Raw genomic sequence first — 22,332 nt, forward strand, 5'->3', positions numbered from 1 at the left:
GCACCATTTTGAGTGCATATTAAATTAGGGAAATTCTGTTCAACTGATACTGTGTACATCTTTATTTTCCTGATGTGTATAAATTATTTGTTATTTTTTTATCACCCCAAACCCAGCAGCATTTCTAAAGCCGTGACATTTTTAGACTTCACAGGCAGCAGTCCATAAATTTCTTTAATGTCTGTGGGAAATAAACATAGAGGAGCTTTCTCATTACCTTTCATTAAATGACTCTCTGGTTAGCTTCGGCAAGCTGCATGCATATAAATGTAGGACTATAAATACATACTCCTAGAAAGTTCTGAGCCGAGAACATCAAGCAGCAGGGGCCTTTTTATGTGGCCTCATCCACTGCAGTTAGTTCATTTACTCCTTACATGGTTTGGCTCAGGTATATGTATACTCCCATGGTGTCTTCTCCCTGCCTGGTTTCCTGATAAATCTAGTCTCACAGCCTGGGTGAACAAACCCCGAACACACAGTGCATCTGGAATCGTAACACAGAAGGAGGGGAAACCGTGAATTAGATGGTTTCGCAGTGTTTGGCTATATGTAGCATTTGGTATTGCCTTTGGCAGATGTTCTTATTTGAAAGCTCACTGAGTCAATATTAAGTCAAGAATCTGAAGACTGAAAATACCAAGTTGTTTCTCACTCTTTCCCATTGTGCACCAGGCTGATTTCAGATAGCTCTGTCTCGCAGCTTCCTGGCAAACAATTCCGTAAATTCTAGCACATTTACATTATGTAGAAACTTTCTTTTTACAGCTCAAAACCTTTACAGTTGATCTCCACTGGAGAAAGATATTTTTAGCGACTGTATTTGAACGCAAGGCTTTTGACTAGTCTGAATTCCCCAGAAGTCACTGATAAATGCAGAATTGTTTGCACTGAAGTACTGTAGCTGGCTTTTGAAGATAGATTTGCTATAGCATTACCCATACTTCTTGAAAGATGATCTCAGGTAGCTTTTAAATTGCATACACCACATTGCCAGATAGTATTGCTCTATCGTGAATCATGGAATCATAGAATGGCCTGGGTTGAGAAGGACCACAATGGTCACGTAGTTTCAGCCGCCCTGCTATGCACAGGGTCACCAACCACTAGACCAGGCTGCCCAGAGCCACATCCAGCCTGGCCTTGAATGCCTCCAGGGATGGGGCATCCACAACCTCCTTGTTCCAGTGCTTCACCACCCTCTGAGTGAAAAACTTCCTCCTAATATCTAACCTAAATCTCCCTTGTTTCAGTTTAAAACCATTCCATGAAGTTAAAACCACCATGAAGTTTGGTGAAAATGTATTTTTCCCCTCTTGATCTCATGTAATGCAAAATGCCCTGACTGAGTGGAGCATCATGAACGAGTTGGAACTGAATACGTAAGCCAGACACTGATTCTGGCATGAATCCCATGCAGGTGCCCAAATGCTGACAAAAACCCTGCAGTCTGTAGCCACAAGTAACAGCCAGTAGTGCATATACAGGAAATTTATCATTGTCCTCAGAAAATGACAGTGTTTTTCCTTCTTTGTTTACTTCCAGGTCCTACTTAGATATGTATAAGGTGATAATCTTTAGTTACCTCTTCTGGTTTGTGCTTACTATAATCTTCATAACGGGAACAACGAGGATCAGCATATTCTGTATGGGCTACTTGGTTGCCTGCTTTTATTTCCTTCTCTTTGGTGGAGATCTGCTGCTGAAACCCATCAGGAGCATCCTGCGCTACTGGGACTGGCTGATTGCATACAATGTTTTTGTGATCACCATGAAGAACATCCTCTCGGTAAGCAGCAGCTGCGTTTCCTCTGAGCAGTTTCGTGGCTGCAAAGTAACTGTGCACAGTGCACTGAATGGCCATTAAAAGTCCTTTTCAGGACCCCAGCCTTTTGCTAGTGCAAAGCAGGCTCCGTTTTATATCAGAAACTGGAAGTGCGTATCCAGAGAATGCTAATGCGTATATGTTATAGGAAAGTGTGCCACCCTTGCCTGGCTCTGAAAAAGCTTGAAAGCCATTTTCAAAGGATCAGATTCTGGTTTCTCTGCCTAGTTAAATTGTTCCTTAGAGGTCTTGTGAAAATTTCAGTGAAATGAGTAAGAAGTGCAAGATCACACCAATAAATAGTGCACACTCAATTAGACTTTTTTATTTAAAACCAGAATTTTCAAGTGTAGTACTAGGTACAGTTGTGTGATGTAATGCAGCTAGTGAGGTTGGCTACAACATTACGAGCTGCATTCTGTTTTCCTTTAGAACTAGTGTGAGTTTCAGATGAAAACAGACATTTTATAATTAAAGGTTAAATACTTCTGCAAAGTATTAATGGTTTTCTTACATCACTTAACTCTTTAGATCAGATTTGTGCAGTGGCACTAATAGGTGATTGAGGCAAGGCAGCACTTAAAACTTTATGAAAGATAAATTTAGATTTATTCCTGGCAATTGCCTTTTAGCTTTGAGCATTTGTAGTGCTGGACGGAAAAGAACAGACATTTTTCTTTTTACATTTATATAAGTCACTGTACTGAAATAAAATTGATTTATATGTGGTTTGAATTTGCAAATGTTCTAAATGCTTACATATGTGCTTCATTTTATGCTTGGGAATTCAGTGGGGCTCTGCATACATTCAGCTCATCCGTGTATGTTTTCAAGTTTAACTCAGTGATTTATAAAAGTTGCTTAGCTGTCACACTGCATCACATGACAGACATATCACTTTGTCTGCAAAAACAAAACCAAACCCACATACCTGCTATCCCATGGATATGGATATGGAGATGTAAAACAGCCAGTGGCAGTCTAAATATTTGCATGTAATTTAAAGAGATGCAATACTTTTCTTATCTTTATTTCTGCTATGCTTTGTTAGATGAAACTGTTCTTTTACTTTCCAGATAGGAGCATGTGGCTACATTGAGTCTTTAATTCAAAATAGTTGCTGGTTGATTCAGGCATTTAGTCTGGCTTGCACAGTTAAAGGCTACCGTATCCGTAAGTATAGCCCATTTTTCTTTGCAATTTCCTATGAACAGTGGATCACCTTCAAAATCTTCTAACATATTTAAGCTGTGTCCTCTCTTGGCATATTACCTTGTGCAAACGTCTTGCATGTAAGCGCAGTTAAACAAATGTAATCATATATGGAGTAGCAAGAAACTGGAAATACCAGGGAGACCTCACTGTTGCCCTGCTGTAGTTGAAGGGGGCTTACAAACAGAAGGGAGACCAACTTTTTTACATGGGCAGACAGGGATAGGACAAGGGGAAATGGCAGAGAGTGGTGAGGCACTGGCATAAGCTGCCCAGAGAAGCTGTGGATGCCCCATCCCTGGAGGTGCTCAAGGCCAGGTTGGATGGGCCCTGGGCAGCTGAGCTGCTTGGGGGCAGCCCTGCCTATGGTAGGGGGTGGGTTTGGTGGGCTCTGAGGTCCCTTCCAGTTCAAATTATTCTGTGATTCTATGATCTCATAGAATCAAGGGAGATACACATACAAAGGAAACTATCAAGACCCCCACTCACATACACACATTTACCTTGCTTTAAATATAATGTCTGGTGATGCTGGAGCTTAGCACAATTTCTCTGTATATGCAGTTGAAGACGTATTTGGGAGTATAGTTTCACCTTCCAAATTGAGTTCACCACTCAGCTGAAAACTCCCACTCCTCCCTTTGTTCAGCTGCTTAAAGGGTAAACCAGTTCAGCTCATTGAAATGGCAGGAGGCTAAGCCAGCATGAAAGTGGTAATTTTTTTGCAAGCACAGTGTTCTTAGGTAATTTTTTTAATGATCATTCTCGAGTTTGTGATGGTAACAGAGTGGGAATGGGTAGTATCTGTGGATGGAAGTGGGAAGGAGTGAAGGAAGAATGGGGAGCAAGACCTCAAACCCCCCAGTGAGCAATTGTTTTAGCTCTACACTTTGTCCTACATTGACAGTATGAAAACATATGATTTTTTCAATATTTTTAGCAGAATTTAAAACAGAACTGTTTTAACCCTGTGAGTCTGCAGCAGAGTTCTGAATTTCCATTTCAAAAATCCTTGTGTATGGCTCTAATAGATAGGAGGACATAAAGATGGGAAAAACAATGATGCACATTCACTAGATAATTGGTGCCTGGTGGTTCATATTATCCAAAACTTTTTGAGCAGAATCAGAAACTTAGACATGGTTTTCTGACTCCCCAGGGGATGAGCACAGCAGGCTTTGAAGCTCTTGGAGCTTGGGTTTCCTGACCCGTTAGGCTGGCTTGCTTGTAATGCCAGCTTTGAGCCAGAGTCTGTCCTTTGAGTCCTTCTCTCCCTTCTGTAGGGCAGGGTAGGCCATTCAGTTTATAGTCTAGCTACAAAAAACCCACCATTTCAATTTTTGAGTATACCCAAGAGAATTGTCTTCAGAGAATAAATAAAGAAAGAAAGGAAGAAATATCCAAAGCCAAAATCTAGAGGCAGGAGGAATGGGATTTCCTCTCTGCCTTTCTCCTCCTATCCCAAAGGAAGCAGTTTTGTGGTTTCAAATGCTTTTTCTCATCTGCAATGGAAAGAAACATTTGAGGATTGCTGTGAACTGGGTTGTGGAGAGGAAAACGAAATATATTAAGTGGTAGAAGTCAATTAAAAGATGATTTTGACTAAAATAAAGCATTTCATTCTCGTGTTGATTGTTCTCAATAGAAAAATGAGACACAAAGTTGTTTTGAAATGAAAAAAAAACCCTGAAATGTGCTATTCTAAAAAGTGCTGAAATCCAATATTTGAAGCTCATCAAAAAAACTTTCTTTTTTTCCAAATACTTACTAAGACAGAGTGAATTTGCTTCAAAATTCTTCACTTCTGGTGAATTCCCAGTTTTCATGTGATACCACATTGTTGGAAGGTTTCCAGTCTGCTTTAAAAGAAACTATAGCATAGATCAGACAGAAATGCATGTCAGCTTTCTGAAGAAAAATGAAGTTAAAGGACCTCAATGCAATTCAATTTAAAAGCTTTAGTTAAACCATTTTAATGGCATTATTTAAATGATTAAACATTATGAAAAATACTTAATGCAACAGTTCTTACACTGATGGTTTCTTTTTTTTCAGCAACCAACAATGCAGACTGTAAACTACCTAGTGGAGAAGCAGGAATCATCTGGGACAGTATATGTTTTGCCTTTCTACTGCTGCAAAGAAGAGTCTTCATGAGTTACTACTTCCTCCACGTGGTTGCAGATATAAAAGCTTCTCAGATCCTAGCATCAAGGTAACATTAAGTTAAAATAAATAAAATAAAATAAAATAAAATAAAATAAAATAAAATAAAATAAAATAAAATAAACAGCTTGACTTACTCAAAAAAGCCCTGCTGTTTATAATAGATAGCATCAATGGAGTTCTGGTAGTTAACGTTGATTTAAACAATCCATGCTAAATTAATAATTGCAACTCCAACTCTGACACAGCATATGAGAAAACAATTAAGAACCTGATAGAAATTAAACCCACCAAACAGTATCTGATGCTTTCATAGCTTTAATTAAAAGCTGTGGAAGTCGATGTGTGTTGCAGCAGTCTCTCAGCATCAGTATGTATAGGACCAAATGTCAGCAAATGTTCTAAGCCTTGGAAAGAAAACATTCTGAGATGAGAGTCTGAGAAAATGGGCTGTAGAAATTACCTCTCCAAAAAATGTCCCATTGGGAAAAATGCAGAGAAGTAATGATATCTGATTCAGGAAGACACAAAGTGTTGCATTGCTGAAATCCAACTATGATGTGGCAAAGAAGTCTCACTTTGGGTCTGTTACTTATACTTTTCCATTATCATCCATTCACAGCTGTCACTAGCACAATCATTCTCCTGTTTTTGTTTGTTTGTTTGTTTTGTTTGTTTTCCTTCGTCTTTTGTTTTGCAATAAGAAGGCAAAAAACAAAACTATTTGTTTTTTCAGTAGGATTTCTGAAGGATTACTTTTGTTAATTTTGAATTAAGTGTATTATGACATTTCTTTCAACACCCCCCCAGAAAAAAACAGATTGATTTCTGTACACACTTGAGGGCAAATTTGACTTGCATGTCCTAAAAAGAACTCTTTTTTAAATCTTCCTTTCCGTTCCTCTCCTGGAGTTTCTTTAGGAAGGAGACATTTTTAGCTTCATGTGCTGACCAAATTCTCTGCTGCAAATGGGACTACCTAAAGATGTATGCCTCAGTCCCCTGCTGCCTATCTGACTTTTGGTTTGGGGTGAATTTCAGTGTTAATGCCAAAGAGTACGGGATATTGGTTTTTTCTATCTTTTTTTTTTTTTTTTGGTTTTGGTTTTTTCCCTATGCTGTGTTCACAGTAAACACTGAACAAAGAAATATCATGAATATCAAAATACCCTCTAAGCTGGAGAGTTTGTATCCAGAAGGAAGAGCAGACTGATCTAAATGGCACTGTAATGAAAAAAACATGTTTGGTTGTTTGGTTTCTACTTCCAGCTTTGTGTCTCTTGGTTAGATGCTGAACCTATCCAGCAGCAAAAGGGAAGGCATAGTGGCCTATGCCAGAAGGTCTATAAAGATAAATGTGTTAATGACCAGGAACTACTGAGATGCTACAGAAAGAAGGGTCATATAAACACAGCAATCTTATTAACTTTTTTTAGCTAACTGCTTGCCTTGCTAAAATCAAAGCTTTTAATTTATTTGGACTATGAAGAAGGTCATATTTGGATTCAGACAGTATAGCCTGTCTTCTAGTAAAAGTTAGTTTTGAAATAAAAAGTCCCCAAATAAGATTGTTTCAAACAACAGCGACAATTCCCCAGTGTCAGTTTTCAACAGTCTATAAGAATTTAGGAGTGATCAAGTTTCTAAGAAGAACACGTCACCCTTTGTTGGACTTTACCATACTTGGGGAAAAAAAAAAAAATTATTCATCTGGAAATAAACATTATTGTGGTTATCCTGCATGTTATGTGAAAGAACCAAAATCTCTCAGGAAACATGGTTGAAAAATTAGTTAGACTAAGTTAGTTAACTAAGAAAGTTAGAAGATGATTACAGTGAAGAAACAACTATAAAGATCAGCTCCTGGAAGTGAGCAAGATGTCCTAACACAGCCTTGAACCCATCGATGTTCTGCATTCTTTGGGACTGGAAACTCAAATCACCCATCAATAGCTACCAGGGGCTCTTACAACTTTTAGGCCAAGTAGGGATCCCAGTGTTTGACCCCAGCTCTTGAAATAATTGACTGTAAAGGGATTAATCTTCTAGATTCATTGATTATCTCTTTCCAGCAAACAAAGTCATTAGCTGCCATAAAGGAAGCTTGGAAACATTTAATCTTTCCTCTCTTCTCCTTTCTTCTGCCCCCATTTCTGCTGTAGGGGTGCTGAGCTTTTCCAGGCCACAATCGTTAAGGCAGTAAAGGCAAGAATTGAAGAGGAAAAAAAATCAATGGATCAACTGAAAAGACAGTATGTATTTACACATATATATTTATAATTCTATACAAGTATATGCATGCACATGTATGTATTTTTATGTTTTTCGCTGATTGTTGGTATTTATCTAGCACCTTATTTCACAGAAGTGATTAGTATGTTCTTGAAATATGATTTTGCAACTAAAGAACAGTTGCTCTGGGTGTTCAGAGATGTCGGGCTTTTCAGCGTTACTCAGTTTCAGAGTCATCTTTTTTAGAAAGACAACATATTGCATAGGCTTAATTTTCATTTAAAAATAGACTCACAATTCTAAGACAAGGGGTTGCGAGGTTGGCATAAAAAATGAAAATGAAATGTTCTGATGTGCCTACTGAAATGAAAACAGAATTTTGAAATGGAAACAGATATTTTGTAAAAATGAAGAGAGAAGATGTGTACATCCCTACTCATTCTGAAGATTCTTCTAAATCTTAAAAATCCACTGACGACCAGTTAACAAGCTCATCGTCTAACTGTTTCATAGTTGATAGTCATATCATAGCAATGTGACCACATTTAAGAGATACTTTATGTTGCTACATAGTATGTTTTGCTTTCTTCTAGAGGTCCAGCTCCCTCTGTAGTTTCGGGTTGTCCTATTTTGTGTGACACGAAAGCATGTGATGTGAGGAAATGTGAAAAAAAATCTTTCCTTTTTTCCTCTTTCTACCTTTCTTCCCTTCCACTAATACCCTGCTGTTCTCTTGATTGCTCTCTCCCTCTCTCTCATAAAAGTAGGAAGAGGACAGTGAAATGCCAGTTCCACTGTGAAACTCATGAAAAGGCACGTTATTAATAATGGTAGGCTCATTATTAATAAAAAGTGCCATATTAACCCTGTCTCACTTGAAGGTGCAAGTATAGATGGTTAAAACATGGGAGACTAAAAACATGGGAGACTAAAACATAGTAGCTGGATTCGAAGAAAGCAGAAATCTGAATAGCAAAGTGCTGAATTAACCTATAACCTATTAACCTATAACCTATATTTAAAAGCCAAATGGGTAACATCCTGGCCCTGCTGTAATGGATGACAATATTCCCATTGACTTAAGCATTATTAGGATTTCATTCTGTATATTTGAATCCCTAGTAAAAGTTGTTGCATACCTGTTTATTCAGTTTAGCTTGAGTTTGGTTACAATTTACATAAATATATATTTTACCTTCAAAGAAAATAATTTCCTTCAGTTTAACTGTCCTGGAGATTATTTCTCTTTAAGCTGTCTACTTTTTTGTTGTATCTAGCCAACATTCTTATTTAGTAACTGCAAAAAGCTTTCAAAGTCCCTCCATCACCATGCATGAAAAGCCATATCTGCTTCCTAATCAAATGTCAAAACCTCCTTCCATTTCATGACTGAAACACCAGAAGGCTGCAGGCTCCATTCTCCCTCCTGGTTCACTTGGCATTTCCCACCAGATGTATTGGGCTGTTGCTGATACTGTGGTGTGCTTGAATCAACCTTTTCATAGTAGGAGACATGTGCCTTTCTCAGAAATCATTCTTTTCAGTTAATTCTACACAGTTTAAGATCAAGGAGATAGTACTGCTTACATCTCCAAAGCTAATTTATGTTTCTATAAAAATCACTAGTTCATATTTGCAGTATGTTCAACAATGGAAGATGGCTGTTTAAATTCATTCAGTAATGCCCACTATTCAGTCAGTAGTTTGTCCTTAACATATAGGCAGATTAACGATCAAAATGCACTCAGATATTAAAAATAATGAATGATTCGTTTCTAGTCCAAATTGAGTTGAAATGATTTGTTATTGTTGATTTCATTTTTCTTACTACTGCTTTTTAAAATGTGACAACTTAAAAGACCTAAAAGGCCAGATTGTGCTGTTCACAGGGTTGCAGGAAGTAAAATTGGAGTTCTGCCTGCATCTGAACACAACTGAACCACTTTAAGTCTCCTGTGGTTACAGATATGTAGGACACATGAGAGTGTTATGGGTGAAGATGGATGTAGCACAGGTAGTGCAGGAGCAGCCCCATTCCTGACTGAGTGGCAAGTTTCAAGAAGACCACTATATTAGACAGAAGTTTTGTTTGTTTGTTTGTTTTTCTCAGAGCTTTATTTGTTGTATTGTAGCTCCTGGCAGCAATTCTTTCATTTTCCAATAACTGGAAGATAGTTGAAGGAGTGTAGGTAAAACCATCATGTGGTAGCAGGCAACTCAGTTCTGACTGAGTCAGTGAGTGAACCTGCAGACTTGGCCCTTCCAGCCAGCCCCTTCGGAGCCATTTATCCCGCTGTTTTTAAAGGCAAGATTGGTGATAGTATGTAATGGACCCTTCTAGTAGAATTGTTTGTGTGTGTACGAAGGAATTTTAACAGCTCTTTTTCAGAGTGGGTTGAAAGGGGTGAAGACCAGAATATAATAAGGTTCTTCCTTTTGCTAGAATGGATCGCATCAAAGCCAGGCAGCAAAAATATAAAAAGGGTAAAGAGAGGATGCTAAGCATGACACAGGATTCCACAGAGGGGCCTGAAATTCGGAAGGTTTCGGAAGAAGATGATGAAGGTACCGTTAGCCATTGTCATACCATAACTGCAATTGAGTACTAAAGACAGTAGAAATGGTGGGCAAGTGAGAAATCGTTCTTCAGAGTGTTCATCATGGAACAAGGTTGATAGCTCAGTAACGTTTTGGAGCTTAATTCAGCCAAAAAATCTGAGATTTTGCATTGCAAGAAGACTTAGAGAAAACAGTTTGCTTGGATGTTACTTTTGGTTAACTTCAGGTTGTTGGCAAAGAGCTGGATAGCAGCAGAGGTCTGTTTTGAGCAAAATTATTGTGTATAAACCACAGTGCTACAAATAGGTGGATTTCACATTTTTCCAGCAAGGTTTTTTGGATGCTGTGAGGTTTTTTTTCTGTTGCTGAAATATATGTGTGCTTTTTTAATGTTGTTTAAAATGTGGGAATGGATAAATGATGTCTATCTAGTGCCACATTTCCAGCACTGACTTAGGATCAACATTTACTGGATCTAAAATTTTGGCGCCTGAAATTCAGAGGGATTTAAGAGAAGTTATTATTCACTGTTATTACAGTGAAGTGTGACTGTATGTTTTAAAACACAAAACTGAACTTTTAAGCTGTTTTAGCATAGATTTCTGTTCAAACTGCTGCATAACCTAGAGTATTTGTGCTGGGTGGTCATGCTTCTACATGACTTCTATACTGAATACGTTCAGTAGATCTAACATCTGATGTGCTCATGAAATTTTGCTCTTTTGAGAGAACTGAAAAATGATTAATCAGTATAATGAACGTTTCTCATTTTGTAAAATTAATGTTTGGACGTATTTCATTTTAGGAGAAGCAGACAAAGAGAAAGCCAAGGGCAAAAAAAAGCTGTGGTGGCGGCCTTGGGTTGATCATGCTTCCAGTAGGTTTTCTCAATCATTTTACAAATATGTGAATTTAACCCTTATATCCTTGACCAGAATGAAGGCATTCCCTGACCTGTTTGTTTTATGCCTGATTTTATGATTGTGACTTGATAGAAGTCTTGTTTATTTTAGCAAATAATTTCTACTTCCAAATATTCAAATAGGAAGGTTAACCTATATATTTTGATAGATATATTTATTTTTATGTTGAATGCATAGCTTATGACATTTTGGGCATTTTTAGAAAGATATCAAATCAGATAAAAAGTATGTGCCCAAAATTTTGGCCTCAAAAGTTTTAACTCTCCCCTACTGCAAGGTAAAATATATTTAACCATATGAATGTGAAGGTTTGCTAATGTATTCTAAGATAAGTCATAATTTTGTTTTCATATGCAGACATCATAGATCTTTTTTATGGTTCTTCAGTGATTCTGTGGTCAGCTGTAGAAATATGAATACCACAGTAAAGCAGCTAGACTGCTCCCACATCGGGAACCACAGAGCTCAGCTGAGTATCTCTGATATTGTTATTTACATATTTTTGTGTTTATTTGAGAGCAAAATATGTTCAGCCTTGTGCACAAGAAATCATTATTCTCATATCATTGCTTCACTGTGGCATTCTAACGTATTTCCATTCCAGTCCAAGTAGATAATAGAGTTCTTCCGTACACTAGTCATTGGGTGAAACAGAAGGAAACTGAGTAGACTACAATCTCAAATCTGATGTCCTATTGGATCTTTGTTCAAGGAAATCAGATGTAAACTACTTAATATGTTCTGAAGATTCTAAAAATATATAGCACTGACCAGAGTTAAATATAAATGCCTGTATTGTCTCCCATCATTTACTTTATCGAGAGTTACTCCTAGTAATAATTTTACACATCCACAGACTCCTTACTTTATGTTTTCATATTTGTTTATATCTCCAGCATATATATTTGCCAACAGTGTTTAACAGAATATTGGATGCTTATTTCTATCAAGTCACAAATAAACTATGTCTCTATTTTTATTTTTCTAAAGGGCACAATGCCACTTTAGAGAGACCTATCCCTTTTCAAAAGTCTTGTGAAAAAAAAATTCTTTTCCTGTAGTTTTCACTAAGAACAATAACAACAAAACAGATTAAAACTCTAGTTTGTGAGTTTTTGCTGTAGAATTCCAACTTACAGTGATTTTGAAGGAATGGGATATGGTCTCTTGTTTATTCACCACTGGTTTTGTGGTGAGAAGAACTGCTCAGAGAGAGACATTGACTTTGGCTTTTACTTTTTTCACCCTTATTTAATTTAGGTGGCAACTTATGTTTTGGTATTTAAACAGTGAGCACCTTTGAAATTATTTACTGCAATAATGCAAAACCTTGTGGGAAACATCATAGACCCTGATCCTACATACAGTGATTGCCTGCCATGTGCCGTGCTTCCCCACTCATTGAAACATGGCACTTGCAGTAGGTGTCTGCAAGTTTACAAACAAAATAGAATGATATTTCTCATCTATCGTTCCCTGTCTATCCTTTTGAAACACTGTGCTGTAACCCTGCAGCATTCTCCAGTGGCTCTTTTTCTCAGAAAATGGAGTTGTGGCTGTATATATGCTGTTGAGGTTGCTAAAGCTCAAAGTTTTATCCCAGTTCTGATGTTTAATTTAGATTGTTATTTTCATTCTTATACCACTTATTTTAGTGTATTCTACAGAAAGATACCTCATTTGATATCCCTACGAATAAAAATGCAGTCATGAATTTGAGTCTGAGTGGAAAAGATGAGAAAAATGTATGAGGCTTTCCTCAGTAAAACTCTCTGAGTTCTTAGTGTTTGTGGATCAGATATGGAGCCCCACAAAGATCAGCAGGAGCTAGGGCCGCAAGCTCAGAGGTCCTCAGCTTCTCCTGGGGTGCAGAGTTGTGTCTGACCAAGCGGAAAAAATGGAGTTTGTAGCTGTCCTGGGGAGTTCTTTCCCTCTGGGCACAAACAGATGCTAATGTTATGTGACTTCACCTTAAGACTCACCTCCTGCCTCCTCCATCTCATTCCACAAAGCCTGCAAGTACCTTTTCTCAGTATGAGAAAATCTCGTTTGGCAGTAGGGAGAGGGGCCCTGAATCCAGTCTAGCCATGAATTATTTTATTATTGCAGTTTGGATGCTGTAATAATCCCTGCAGGTGACCGACACACTTCTTACTCCACTTTGATGTGTGCAAGAGTGCATTATTGCTATTCAATCATACCTCCCTCTTTAGTTGTAAAAGGTGTGTAATTGCTATATTATGGTGTACCCTTAGATATACTCTAGCTGAAAAATTTTGGAGGGAGATCCTTTCTAATTTGTTTTCTGCCAGCTCCGGCCTTCCAGTTTTGACCAGGCGCTGCTCTGAGGCTGCTTACAGCTGCACGGTGGTGTATTTTCTCCTAGATGCCAGACCTTATCCTGCTGATCTTTTGTGTGGACAGTTTCTGTTGCTGCTTATGAGACACTTTTTTATGGAGGAGAACTGCAGACTGCTGGTTCTTAAAATGCATTTATATCCTCTGTGCACTTTAAGCAGGCTTTCTTAGAAGGCCCTGTGTGAAATGATTAATTTTTTTGACCCAAGAAATTTCCAGACTTCTAACCTCAGTTCAACAATTAGAACTGCTGAAGTCTCTGTCCCTCTGCAAGGCTTTCAGGGGTGTTACAAAGCCATAACTAGGCACATGATTTTGTCTGTGAGGGAATTTTAGATGTTGAAATTATGACCTGATGGAGATCTGGCAAATTTCACGGTGTGTGTACCCCGAGGTTTCTACTGTTGTTTTGTATGACCACCTACGTACAGAGCATCTCTGTAGAATTCAAGGTATGATTGAATAGAATTAAAGCTACCGTCAGTTTTCTGGAGGCCTGTAATGAGGGTTAAATACACTTCTCAATGTAAGTATGTATTGCTCCATGTACCCAAATTGTGTGACTTTTCATCTGAGTAACTGTTCCTTTAAATATTTCGGCTTAAACGCAGAAATTATTTACCAGTCTTCACTGCTGAATGTAATGCTGTGATTTTGATTTTTCTCTTGCTCATTATCTTATTTTTCGTTTCTTTTCTGTCCCTTATTTATTCCTATAGGCCTGTTACCATCTGAGAAATAAAAACATTGCTTCTGTTCAAGGATATAAGGCCTAGCTTAGTCACTGTGCATCTTTATTGTATCAAGGTTTTGGATTCTTTCTGAATCCATGGGCAAAAAATTGAAACTCATTTGTGTTCACATTCATAGAATCCAAGTGATCTGTTCTAAACAAACCAAGGTTTTCCATTACCTCGCCAAAACTTAAAAGTCTGAAGAAAGCATTAACTTATACCATCCCATAGTTTGAAGGATGCCTGAGCATTTTAAAGAGCTTTTCTTTATTTTTTGTCCAGTAGTACTGTTTATGTAAATTCATTCATTCATCTGCTGGGTTCTTTTTACTCCCTGAAATTACCTTCACTTCTCAACTCATTCATACTAAACCTCCATTTGTTTCTAAAAAATGTACCTTGTAACTTGATAAACGTCAGGCTATTTTCTTATGTTTTCTTCTCACGGTCTTTCCTTAGTTCTTGTATAGTTCTTATCCATGCCCAAGAGTGTCACAGACTAACATCAGATAATCTATCTGAGACCTATTCATCTCTTCTGTATTTTCATCTCTTCTGATTATGAGTTCGTAAACGACTAGTTGGCTATTTATAGGTCTTGGGGCAGTTCAGAATAGAACTTTTCAGAAAAATAAGAAAATATTTTGTTTCACTTAGTGGTCAGAAGTGGAAATTATTATTTGTTTGAGACGGACAGTGAAGAGGAAGAGGAAGAAGAGAAAAAAGAAGAGGAAGAGCCTCGAAAAAAATCTGCATTTCAGGTACTTTTGAGCAATTTCCTTGGTAGCTGACAGTTGAAAAAAACAAGTTAGGTTTCTCTTAACACAGGCTGATATGTTCTAGCAGTAAGTACATATAAAGTACATCTGAAAAGTATTGGAAATGAAATTTCTTGCCAATTTAAAATGCAATTTTACTTGTTTTAAGCATTGCCAATTTCCTACAGTAACTATAATGAAATCATATCTTCACTCACTTCTGCCAGAGGAAAACAAAAATCAAAAACAAAGCTTCCGAATCTGAGCTTTATTTTTTCTGTATTGCTGTATAGACAAGCAAGGAGGCTGTCTCTCCTGCCATAGAATGCTTTGGTGATTTTCTGGTTTTGAGTAGATATTATCATTCCATGAGGAAATTACCCAAAAATAAGCAACTTCTCATGGAAAAAAAAACCACGTACTTAAAAAACATTTTAGTTGTTTGTTTGTTTGTTTTTTTCTACTAGCGACTCACTGATGCACCAGAAAAATATATCCTTGGGTTATAAAGAGCATTATAATATAAAAAGCAACCACAACACTTTTTCTCATTTCTTTTACAGGATAGTGTTAATTAACATGTTGCATTTTAAGTGATGGGCTGTGTTAAGTAAGAGGATATAATGATAAAAATATAGCTGAAGTTTCCTAACTGGATTCCTATTGGTAGACTGCTTGATCTTTGTAGCATGGTTATTGAACACACTGGCTTAAATTAAGGGTGTAGGTGAAACAGTCAGTGAAACACTCGTGTACATAAGATAGCTTTTATCTTTATAAAACTGAAATTTTAGCCATTGAAGAATTTCAATGTTTTTGGTTCTTGACTCTAAAATCTCAAGGAAACAAGTAACTTCTTGTGGATGTGCCTTTCCACACATTTACAAGCTTACTTTGCTCCAGAACTGGTGCATTACCAAAAGCCCAGCCCAAGGAAGAGCAGGAAGCTTCCTCCATGACTGGTGACCAGTTCTGCAGTATGTTAAACGTGAGTTTAACATAGATGTTAACAAGATGTTGAGTGGCTTCATGCAGGAGACAAATTGTCTGGAAAATAATATTGTGTTTGTTTATGAAAACTTGTACATCATTAGATCATCTATGCTTCATATGCCTTCCATCATGATGCATGTGGTCTTAATACTAGCAAAGTGAACTTACTCTGTGGCACAGTCTGCTGAAGAATTACTTGATTTAATTTTTTTAGTGTAAATAGTTTGCAATAGTCACCTCGAGGGAAATTTTTAAGATTTTATTTGTTAGATAATGCAGGTATTGTAGACATCACACATGATCTTTTTTCCATACTGGAGTCAATGGATGTAAATCCTTTCTAAATAATCTAGGTATGATCATGCAATAGATATGTTCTATTAATATCTTCTAATTTTCTACTAACTGCTCTTGCTTTGTCCTTCTTTATAGAGAGCTATTGGAAAATTTGCTTCAGCCATTTTAGCCTTGCCAAAGTCTATCATTAAACTACCCAAAACTATTCTTCAGTATTTAATCAAAGCAGCTAAGGTACTTGACATTTCGTTAGTGCTCAGTATGTGACCCATCCTGGTGTAACATATACCTCTGTCCTTGTCTGCATTTTTCCTCTAATATAAATTATACAAAAAGTAATGGAAGTTAAATTTTCATTTCTACTAAATGAAATACATTTCTTACTTTTGGAGTGATAGAGGGACAAGAAAAGCAGTCTGTCTTGTCTTAAGTGCAGCCCTGGAGTGAAAATGCAGACTCAAATTCTTGATTTCTTCTGATACTGTTGTATAAGTTGGTCACATCCAGTTGCATGCTTCTTATGGACACCCTGGTAATTGATCTCAGAAAGCTGGTAAAATATTTATAAAATACACATGCTGTTGCACCAAGTTAATGTCTGACAACTTTTCTGGCTTCATGGTCATGAAAGAGATTTGTACGTTTTCACATCCTCCTTGCATACATGTATGATTTCCTACATTTGACCAGCAGTAGAAACCTAAATATACTTGTATACACTCAGTCAGCTCTTAAAATGTACACTGTTTAACATATGTATTCATAATACATTTATTAAATACCTTTTCTTCATTCTAATCTCCTACCCTCTTCCAAATCTTAAAAAATTTTATCTCTGATATCCTTATTCGTACTGTGACTGTGGGTAGCAGACACCATCTCATCCAGCTGCTCAATTGGAGATGTTGAGAGTTTTTAATTTTCAGTGAGTAATGTGTTGCTATTTCACTTAAGAATCACCATTCCTTCAGATCACCTTCATTGGCAAGCCCCTATTGCAAAGGAAAGAGGAACTGATGCCTCTGATCCCATGCATTTGCACACATGGTGCTTGTTTTGGATAAGTCAGATATACTAAAATAAATACACAGATCTTGAGAGATTTGAAAGAGGACTTTCTTATCAACAGTAACAAAATAATTTCCTCTCCATGATCGTGCACATGGACAAAAAAGAACAAAGTCTTTTTCTCTTTATGTTCAATAAAAGTCAGATCGACAATTTAAAAAATTGCTTTTAATACTCCAAAGCAATTTGTATATTCTAATTTTAAAAATATGAATAATCCAAATAGCCACTTACTGTTGTGTCCTGTAAGGGGCAGCTCCAGCTTCTCTGAGATAGACCTGTGTTTCTGTCACTCTGTGCATGTTTGTCTTGTGAATTAATAGAGTTATTTGATTGCAGTGCTTTATTTTCACCCTCATGCATGTACCTGTGGGCCTCCCTGTCCTATCTCTGTTACAGTCCGTGTTGTTTAGAAATAGAAAATAATGCAGTGACAATTAAAGATGATTTTCATTTTCAAATGAAAACCATCACAGGAACAAAAGAACAATTTTTGTCCTAAGTATCTGAAAAGAAGGTTCAGTTATTTCAGTTTCTGTTGTTCACATTTTACGTTGAATGGAAAAACATATATAAAAGTATTAACTGCTTTTTTCTCTAGCCTTCCCTCACAACTTGAGCAGAACTGTTCAACAAGTTAGTTCTTGGTAACTTCTTTATATATATATGTTTTTTTTTCATGCCTAGAGCATTGATAAATATTTTGGATCAATTCCATGCTTAATGTAATCAAACAGGTCAACAGACTGTTGATCTGAGTGAGTGCTGTGAGCAGGATTTAGCCCCATTAGATCCTTTTGATATATGTAAGTATCACTGTCTCCGTTTTTCAACTGAAAAAAAGAACAGTAGCAGAAGAGTTCATGAGTGACTTATGTGAGGCACCAAAGGGAGCCATTCTCAAACTGAGGAGGAAATTTGAGGAATCCTCGAGTGCTGGTTTTGGGACTGTGCAGAGATAGTAAATCTACTCATTTTACACTGTGAAAAGGGGGAAAAAAAATCACCTACAGTATAACAAATGTACAAACACAAATACCTGAACTAAAAAGCTACAGCATCTTTCGATGCTTTAGTTTGTCGATTGCAGCTCTTAAAGTTTGCATTGCTCTGCATCGTGTCTGCAAAATGATAAAGCAGACATATAAAATGAAACGACTCAGGTGAAGGAGCCCAAATGCACACCAGGGTATTAATTCCCAGAGTTCAGAGCATGAATTTTTGTGGGTTCTAATGAAACTTGGTTTGCCCACAAGTGTTTTCACATTTGGTTTTATGCTAGCAAAAATAGCACATGAAAACTCAGCAGATCCACAGGAGAGGTGTTTGGTTCGGGATTCAAAATATTTGCTTACCCCTGCAGATCTGAATGCGTTTACTCAAACCGTGTAGTCCTGCTTATGGCTTATCCTATGGCTTACTCTCAGAACATGAAGAACCTCGAAATAAATGAGTTTGTTCCTTCCAGTTTGTTTATCAGGCCTGGATTACTGATCCTAAAACTGCGCTACGACAGAGGCGCAAGGAAAAGAAAAGCTTTCAAAAAGAGGAGAAGCGAAGGCGTAAAGTATATGGGGATGGTATGTACACTTTTGTGTCTTAAAAAGCATAACCACGTGTTAGCTATACTGCCTGTTGTTCATGGTAGTGAAAGGCAGCTGATTTTTAGAGGACAAGTGCTCTCCATTCTAGCTAGGAATTGGAAAAGGACCTCCTGCTGTAACGTACCTTTACTGGTCTGTAGCCATTTCTTCATGGAGAAATGCGTTAACTTTAGGCTGGCTGGCTGGCTCTCCCTGCCCCAGCCTGTGAAAAGGCCAGTCAAGATACATCCTTTTCCTCTACACAGTATGCATTAGATGAGATAAAGGACAGGAGACAGATGCACGTGATTTCCTTGTGAGACACAGTAAGGAGCCCAAATATACAGGCACCCCTAAATTCACAATGAATTAATTCAGCAGTTATCAAAAAGGAAAACATAGAGGTGTTAGTAGTTAATGGCGCTTTAAAATCATTTGTGCCTCTGAAAAAGAATCAGTTGATAAGGGATTCATATCTCTTCAGTATTTGCACCTCTTTAAACACGAAAAGAAAAGAATTCAGAATTTTAAAGATGGGATGAGGCGAGCCCATTCAGGCTGAATCAGATGGACTGTTCCTCCGTTTGTCATCTTCACCTGCCAGAAAGCTTTACAATTTGACAGCTGTCAGTGAAGCTGTAGCTGCAGTTCTGGGTTACTATGTCTTTGCTCAGCAGACAGCATAGTAAGAAAATGGTACTGGGAATTGCAATAGAGGAGTGGTCATCTGTGAACACCTTCACTGACAGGGTAGTCTCCTTAACTGAGTCCTTAAGAAATGGAAATCTGCTGTCTCTCACAGTAGTGAGGTACAAGTCACTTCTACTTAGTAACAGGAACACTTCCTAGCTGAATGGGGTCTACACCTGATCATCAGTAAGCATAACCTTCATTGTTTCACTCACTGCTTTCAGCAGGAAGTACTGATGCAGACTGCGAAGACAGTGAAGAAGAACCTGTCAAGAAGAAGTCTGATGGCCCAGGTATAAAGACAGAAAAAAGTTTACTCTGCTGTTACAGTGCAGTTGTGAGTGGTGGGGTAAGCAGTATATCACAAAGACATCATTGCAGAGATCCCAGGCTAGCATAAAAGCTGGCAAAATTCATTCTGATCTGTGTAGAGAGAACTAACAGCTTTCAGATTTCCTATTGCCAGATTTACAAGTCTTGAAGCATAAGATTTTACTCCTGGAATACAAATTACTGCACTTATCCATTCTACATTTTAATAAATACACCCGCAGGTTCAAACATGATCGCTTGCGATGCATTTTCATTACAGATGTCTTATTCCCAAGCTTAGCTTCAAATCCTGATTCCATTAGAACCATAGAATCATAGAATCATCAAGGTTGGAAAGGACCTCTGAGATCATCCTGTCCAACTGTTCAGCTACCACCAGTATTTCCCCCTAAAGCATGTCCCTCAGTACAACATCTAAACATTTCTTGAACACCTCCAGGGATGGTGACTCCATTCAGTTGTGTGTTGCCCTCTCCGTTGATTTTGAGGATCCGAAGTTTTATTATTGGCACATTGACTTTGCAATTTTTGTGTGAATTTTAGCAGTGATAAGATAATGCTTTAACAAGGTGCAAATAGCTCCTCTAAAACAGTGAGATTTTTGCAGCCTTACCCCTTCGCAGACTTGAGGATGCTTCATATAGCAGAAGAAATGTCAACAGCTTGCAGGATCTTGCCCGTATTGGCAGTTTTCCTACAATGAAGTGCAATGGATCATAACTCAAAGCTTGACTCTTTGTTTCTAATTGCCGTAAAAGAAGAAAAGACACTCTCTTTGGTTCAAAAACTGCTTTTCTTCTCTGTTTGGAATCGCTTCCCAGAGTCCCAGTTAGAATTGTATCTCTGAGTGAGCCAAACCATGTAAGGATAGATGAAAATGAAATACCATTTCTTTCTCACAGGGTTTTCTGATGGTGTTTTGAGGGCTTTATTATTTGTTACTTTCTTCTGGTCACCCGTGTTAAAGCATGAAAGTGAATCAGTTGAATGCATCTCAAGGGAAGCACTGTTGGTGCTAGAAAGGAGTTAGGGAAAGGAAATGAGGTCGGTAATTAATTTATTTTGGAAGTGGTCAATTTAATGTGCATTAACCATTCCTAGGTAATATGTAGTAAAGAAGACAGTTGACAAAATTAGGAATTAATTCTTATGAAGCATTAGTGTCTTTATTAACCTTGGATCAAATCCTGCCTCATACTCAGGCCGAGAGAAACCATCTCTGCATTTGACCCTTAAAGTTAAAATAACAAGCTCTGCAGAAAATAAACATTTGTTTCCCTTTTTGAAGAGGTTTAGATGCAATCGATCCCTAAAAGATTATTTTTAAAAAGTTTCAGAGAACAGCAAAGCTGCCAGAACAGCATCATTAAAAATGTATATTAAATCACCTCCATCCCAGAGAGAAAAACAACCTTTCAGCTTAGACTGGAAGTGCTTGGCCAAGCGCTGTTATGAGACTATGGCACACCAGTGGTAATCAGCTGTAAAGATAATTGTTTTAACCTGAGAGTTGTGATCCTCCCCAAGTCAGTAGCAGAAACATAATATATAATTATAATATAATATAATGGAGAGGAAGAGTGTGGGTTAAAAAGGCACTTGATATATTGTGGGTTTCTGTGTATGAATGCTACATTTTATTTGAAATTATTCATAATATTACAACTGGAATTCAAAGAAAATGAACGCCTCCAGAAGCAGAAAGAGCTTTACCTTTAATTTATGGTGAAAAGATTTTCATAGCTTCAAGATATGTATATTAAACTGTATGTGAAGAAAATTTAACTAGATAAATCATAAGATCTTCCTAATTCTAAATGATACAGAAAAGGCCTGAAAAAAAAAAAAAACCTGCAAAATGTTATCCGAGTAATGGTATGAGCACAAAAACTTCTCTATTCAGAGATACTGGGCTGGTTAAATGACATTGCTCAGGTAAATGGGACATGCTGCCATTTCAGCAGCCACTTTACTGGAATGTACCACTATTGTATTGTCAACACATATGTTCACACAACACTGCCTGAACACCTAGAGATACGTGCATGTTCCTCCATAGGAAATCTTATCCGTTATTAGCCTGGCATTCTTTGTAAGGAGTGAGTGTGCTCTCTACAGTGTTTTGCTTGCCATCTTGTGGTACAGTTAAGAACTGAGGTTGTTCAAATCATTGTGCTTCGGTGCTTCTGTTGGCTCCTTAGTATCTACTTCAAGCATTTTGTTCCTGCATAGCAGTGTATTCGCAGTTTTCTGTTATCTCTTTGTCCACTTACTCTAAAAGATCTCTGTATGCCTAGTGCTTTGGGATTTTGAACTTGGGAGGGGCAAGTACTCTGGAACATTCAGTGGATTGGAAAGAAAATTTTTAGCATTTGTGTAACACTGTGTAAAAACTGGAGCATGGTGTGTATGCTAGGGAATGAGAGAAGAATAAGTTGAAACTGCTGCTTTTTAGGTTCAGTCAATAATGTTATAGGAATTGCTGAAATGAAAGATTGAGTTTGCTGCCTTGAGCAGAACAAAACTACTCTTGCTGGTATAAACTCATAAGCATTGCTTGTGGGAAAGCGTACTTTTTTGGCAAAATAGTGCAAGAGTAAT

General features: G+C 37.5%; 1 protein-coding gene across 3 annotated transcripts in view; it reads left to right on the plus strand.

Annotated features, from left to right (window-relative positions):
- The window catches only part of PIEZO2 (piezo type mechanosensitive ion channel component 2), a 395,935-nt gene that overhangs the window by 338,302 nt on the left and 35,301 nt on the right, over positions 1-22,332 (plus strand). For 2 of the 3 annotated variants that reach the window (XM_025147821.3, XM_046938004.1), the window contains 9 exons: positions 1,546-1,789; positions 2,902-2,998; positions 5,093-5,252; positions 7,366-7,455; positions 9,879-10,000; positions 10,800-10,871; positions 14,667-14,770; positions 18,594-18,705; positions 19,623-19,691. In XM_025147821.3, the coding sequence (XP_025003589.2) occupies positions 1,546-1,789; positions 2,902-2,998; positions 5,093-5,252; positions 7,366-7,455; positions 9,879-10,000; positions 10,800-10,871; positions 14,667-14,770; positions 18,594-18,705; positions 19,623-19,691 (1,070 nt within the window). Of the gene's footprint in view, positions 1-1,545; positions 1,790-2,901; positions 2,999-5,092; positions 5,253-7,365; positions 7,456-9,878; positions 10,001-10,799; positions 10,872-14,666; positions 14,771-16,192; positions 16,292-18,593; positions 18,706-19,622; positions 19,692-22,332 lie in introns of all 3 variants that reach the window. The other variant, XM_040696651.2, reaches the window with a different exon arrangement.

The sequence above is a fragment of the Gallus gallus genome, chromosome 2 (genome assembly GCF_016699485.2).
Source record: "Gallus gallus isolate bGalGal1 chromosome 2, bGalGal1.mat.broiler.GRCg7b, whole genome shotgun sequence".
Classification (NCBI taxonomy): domain Eukaryota; kingdom Metazoa; phylum Chordata; class Aves; order Galliformes; family Phasianidae; genus Gallus; species Gallus gallus.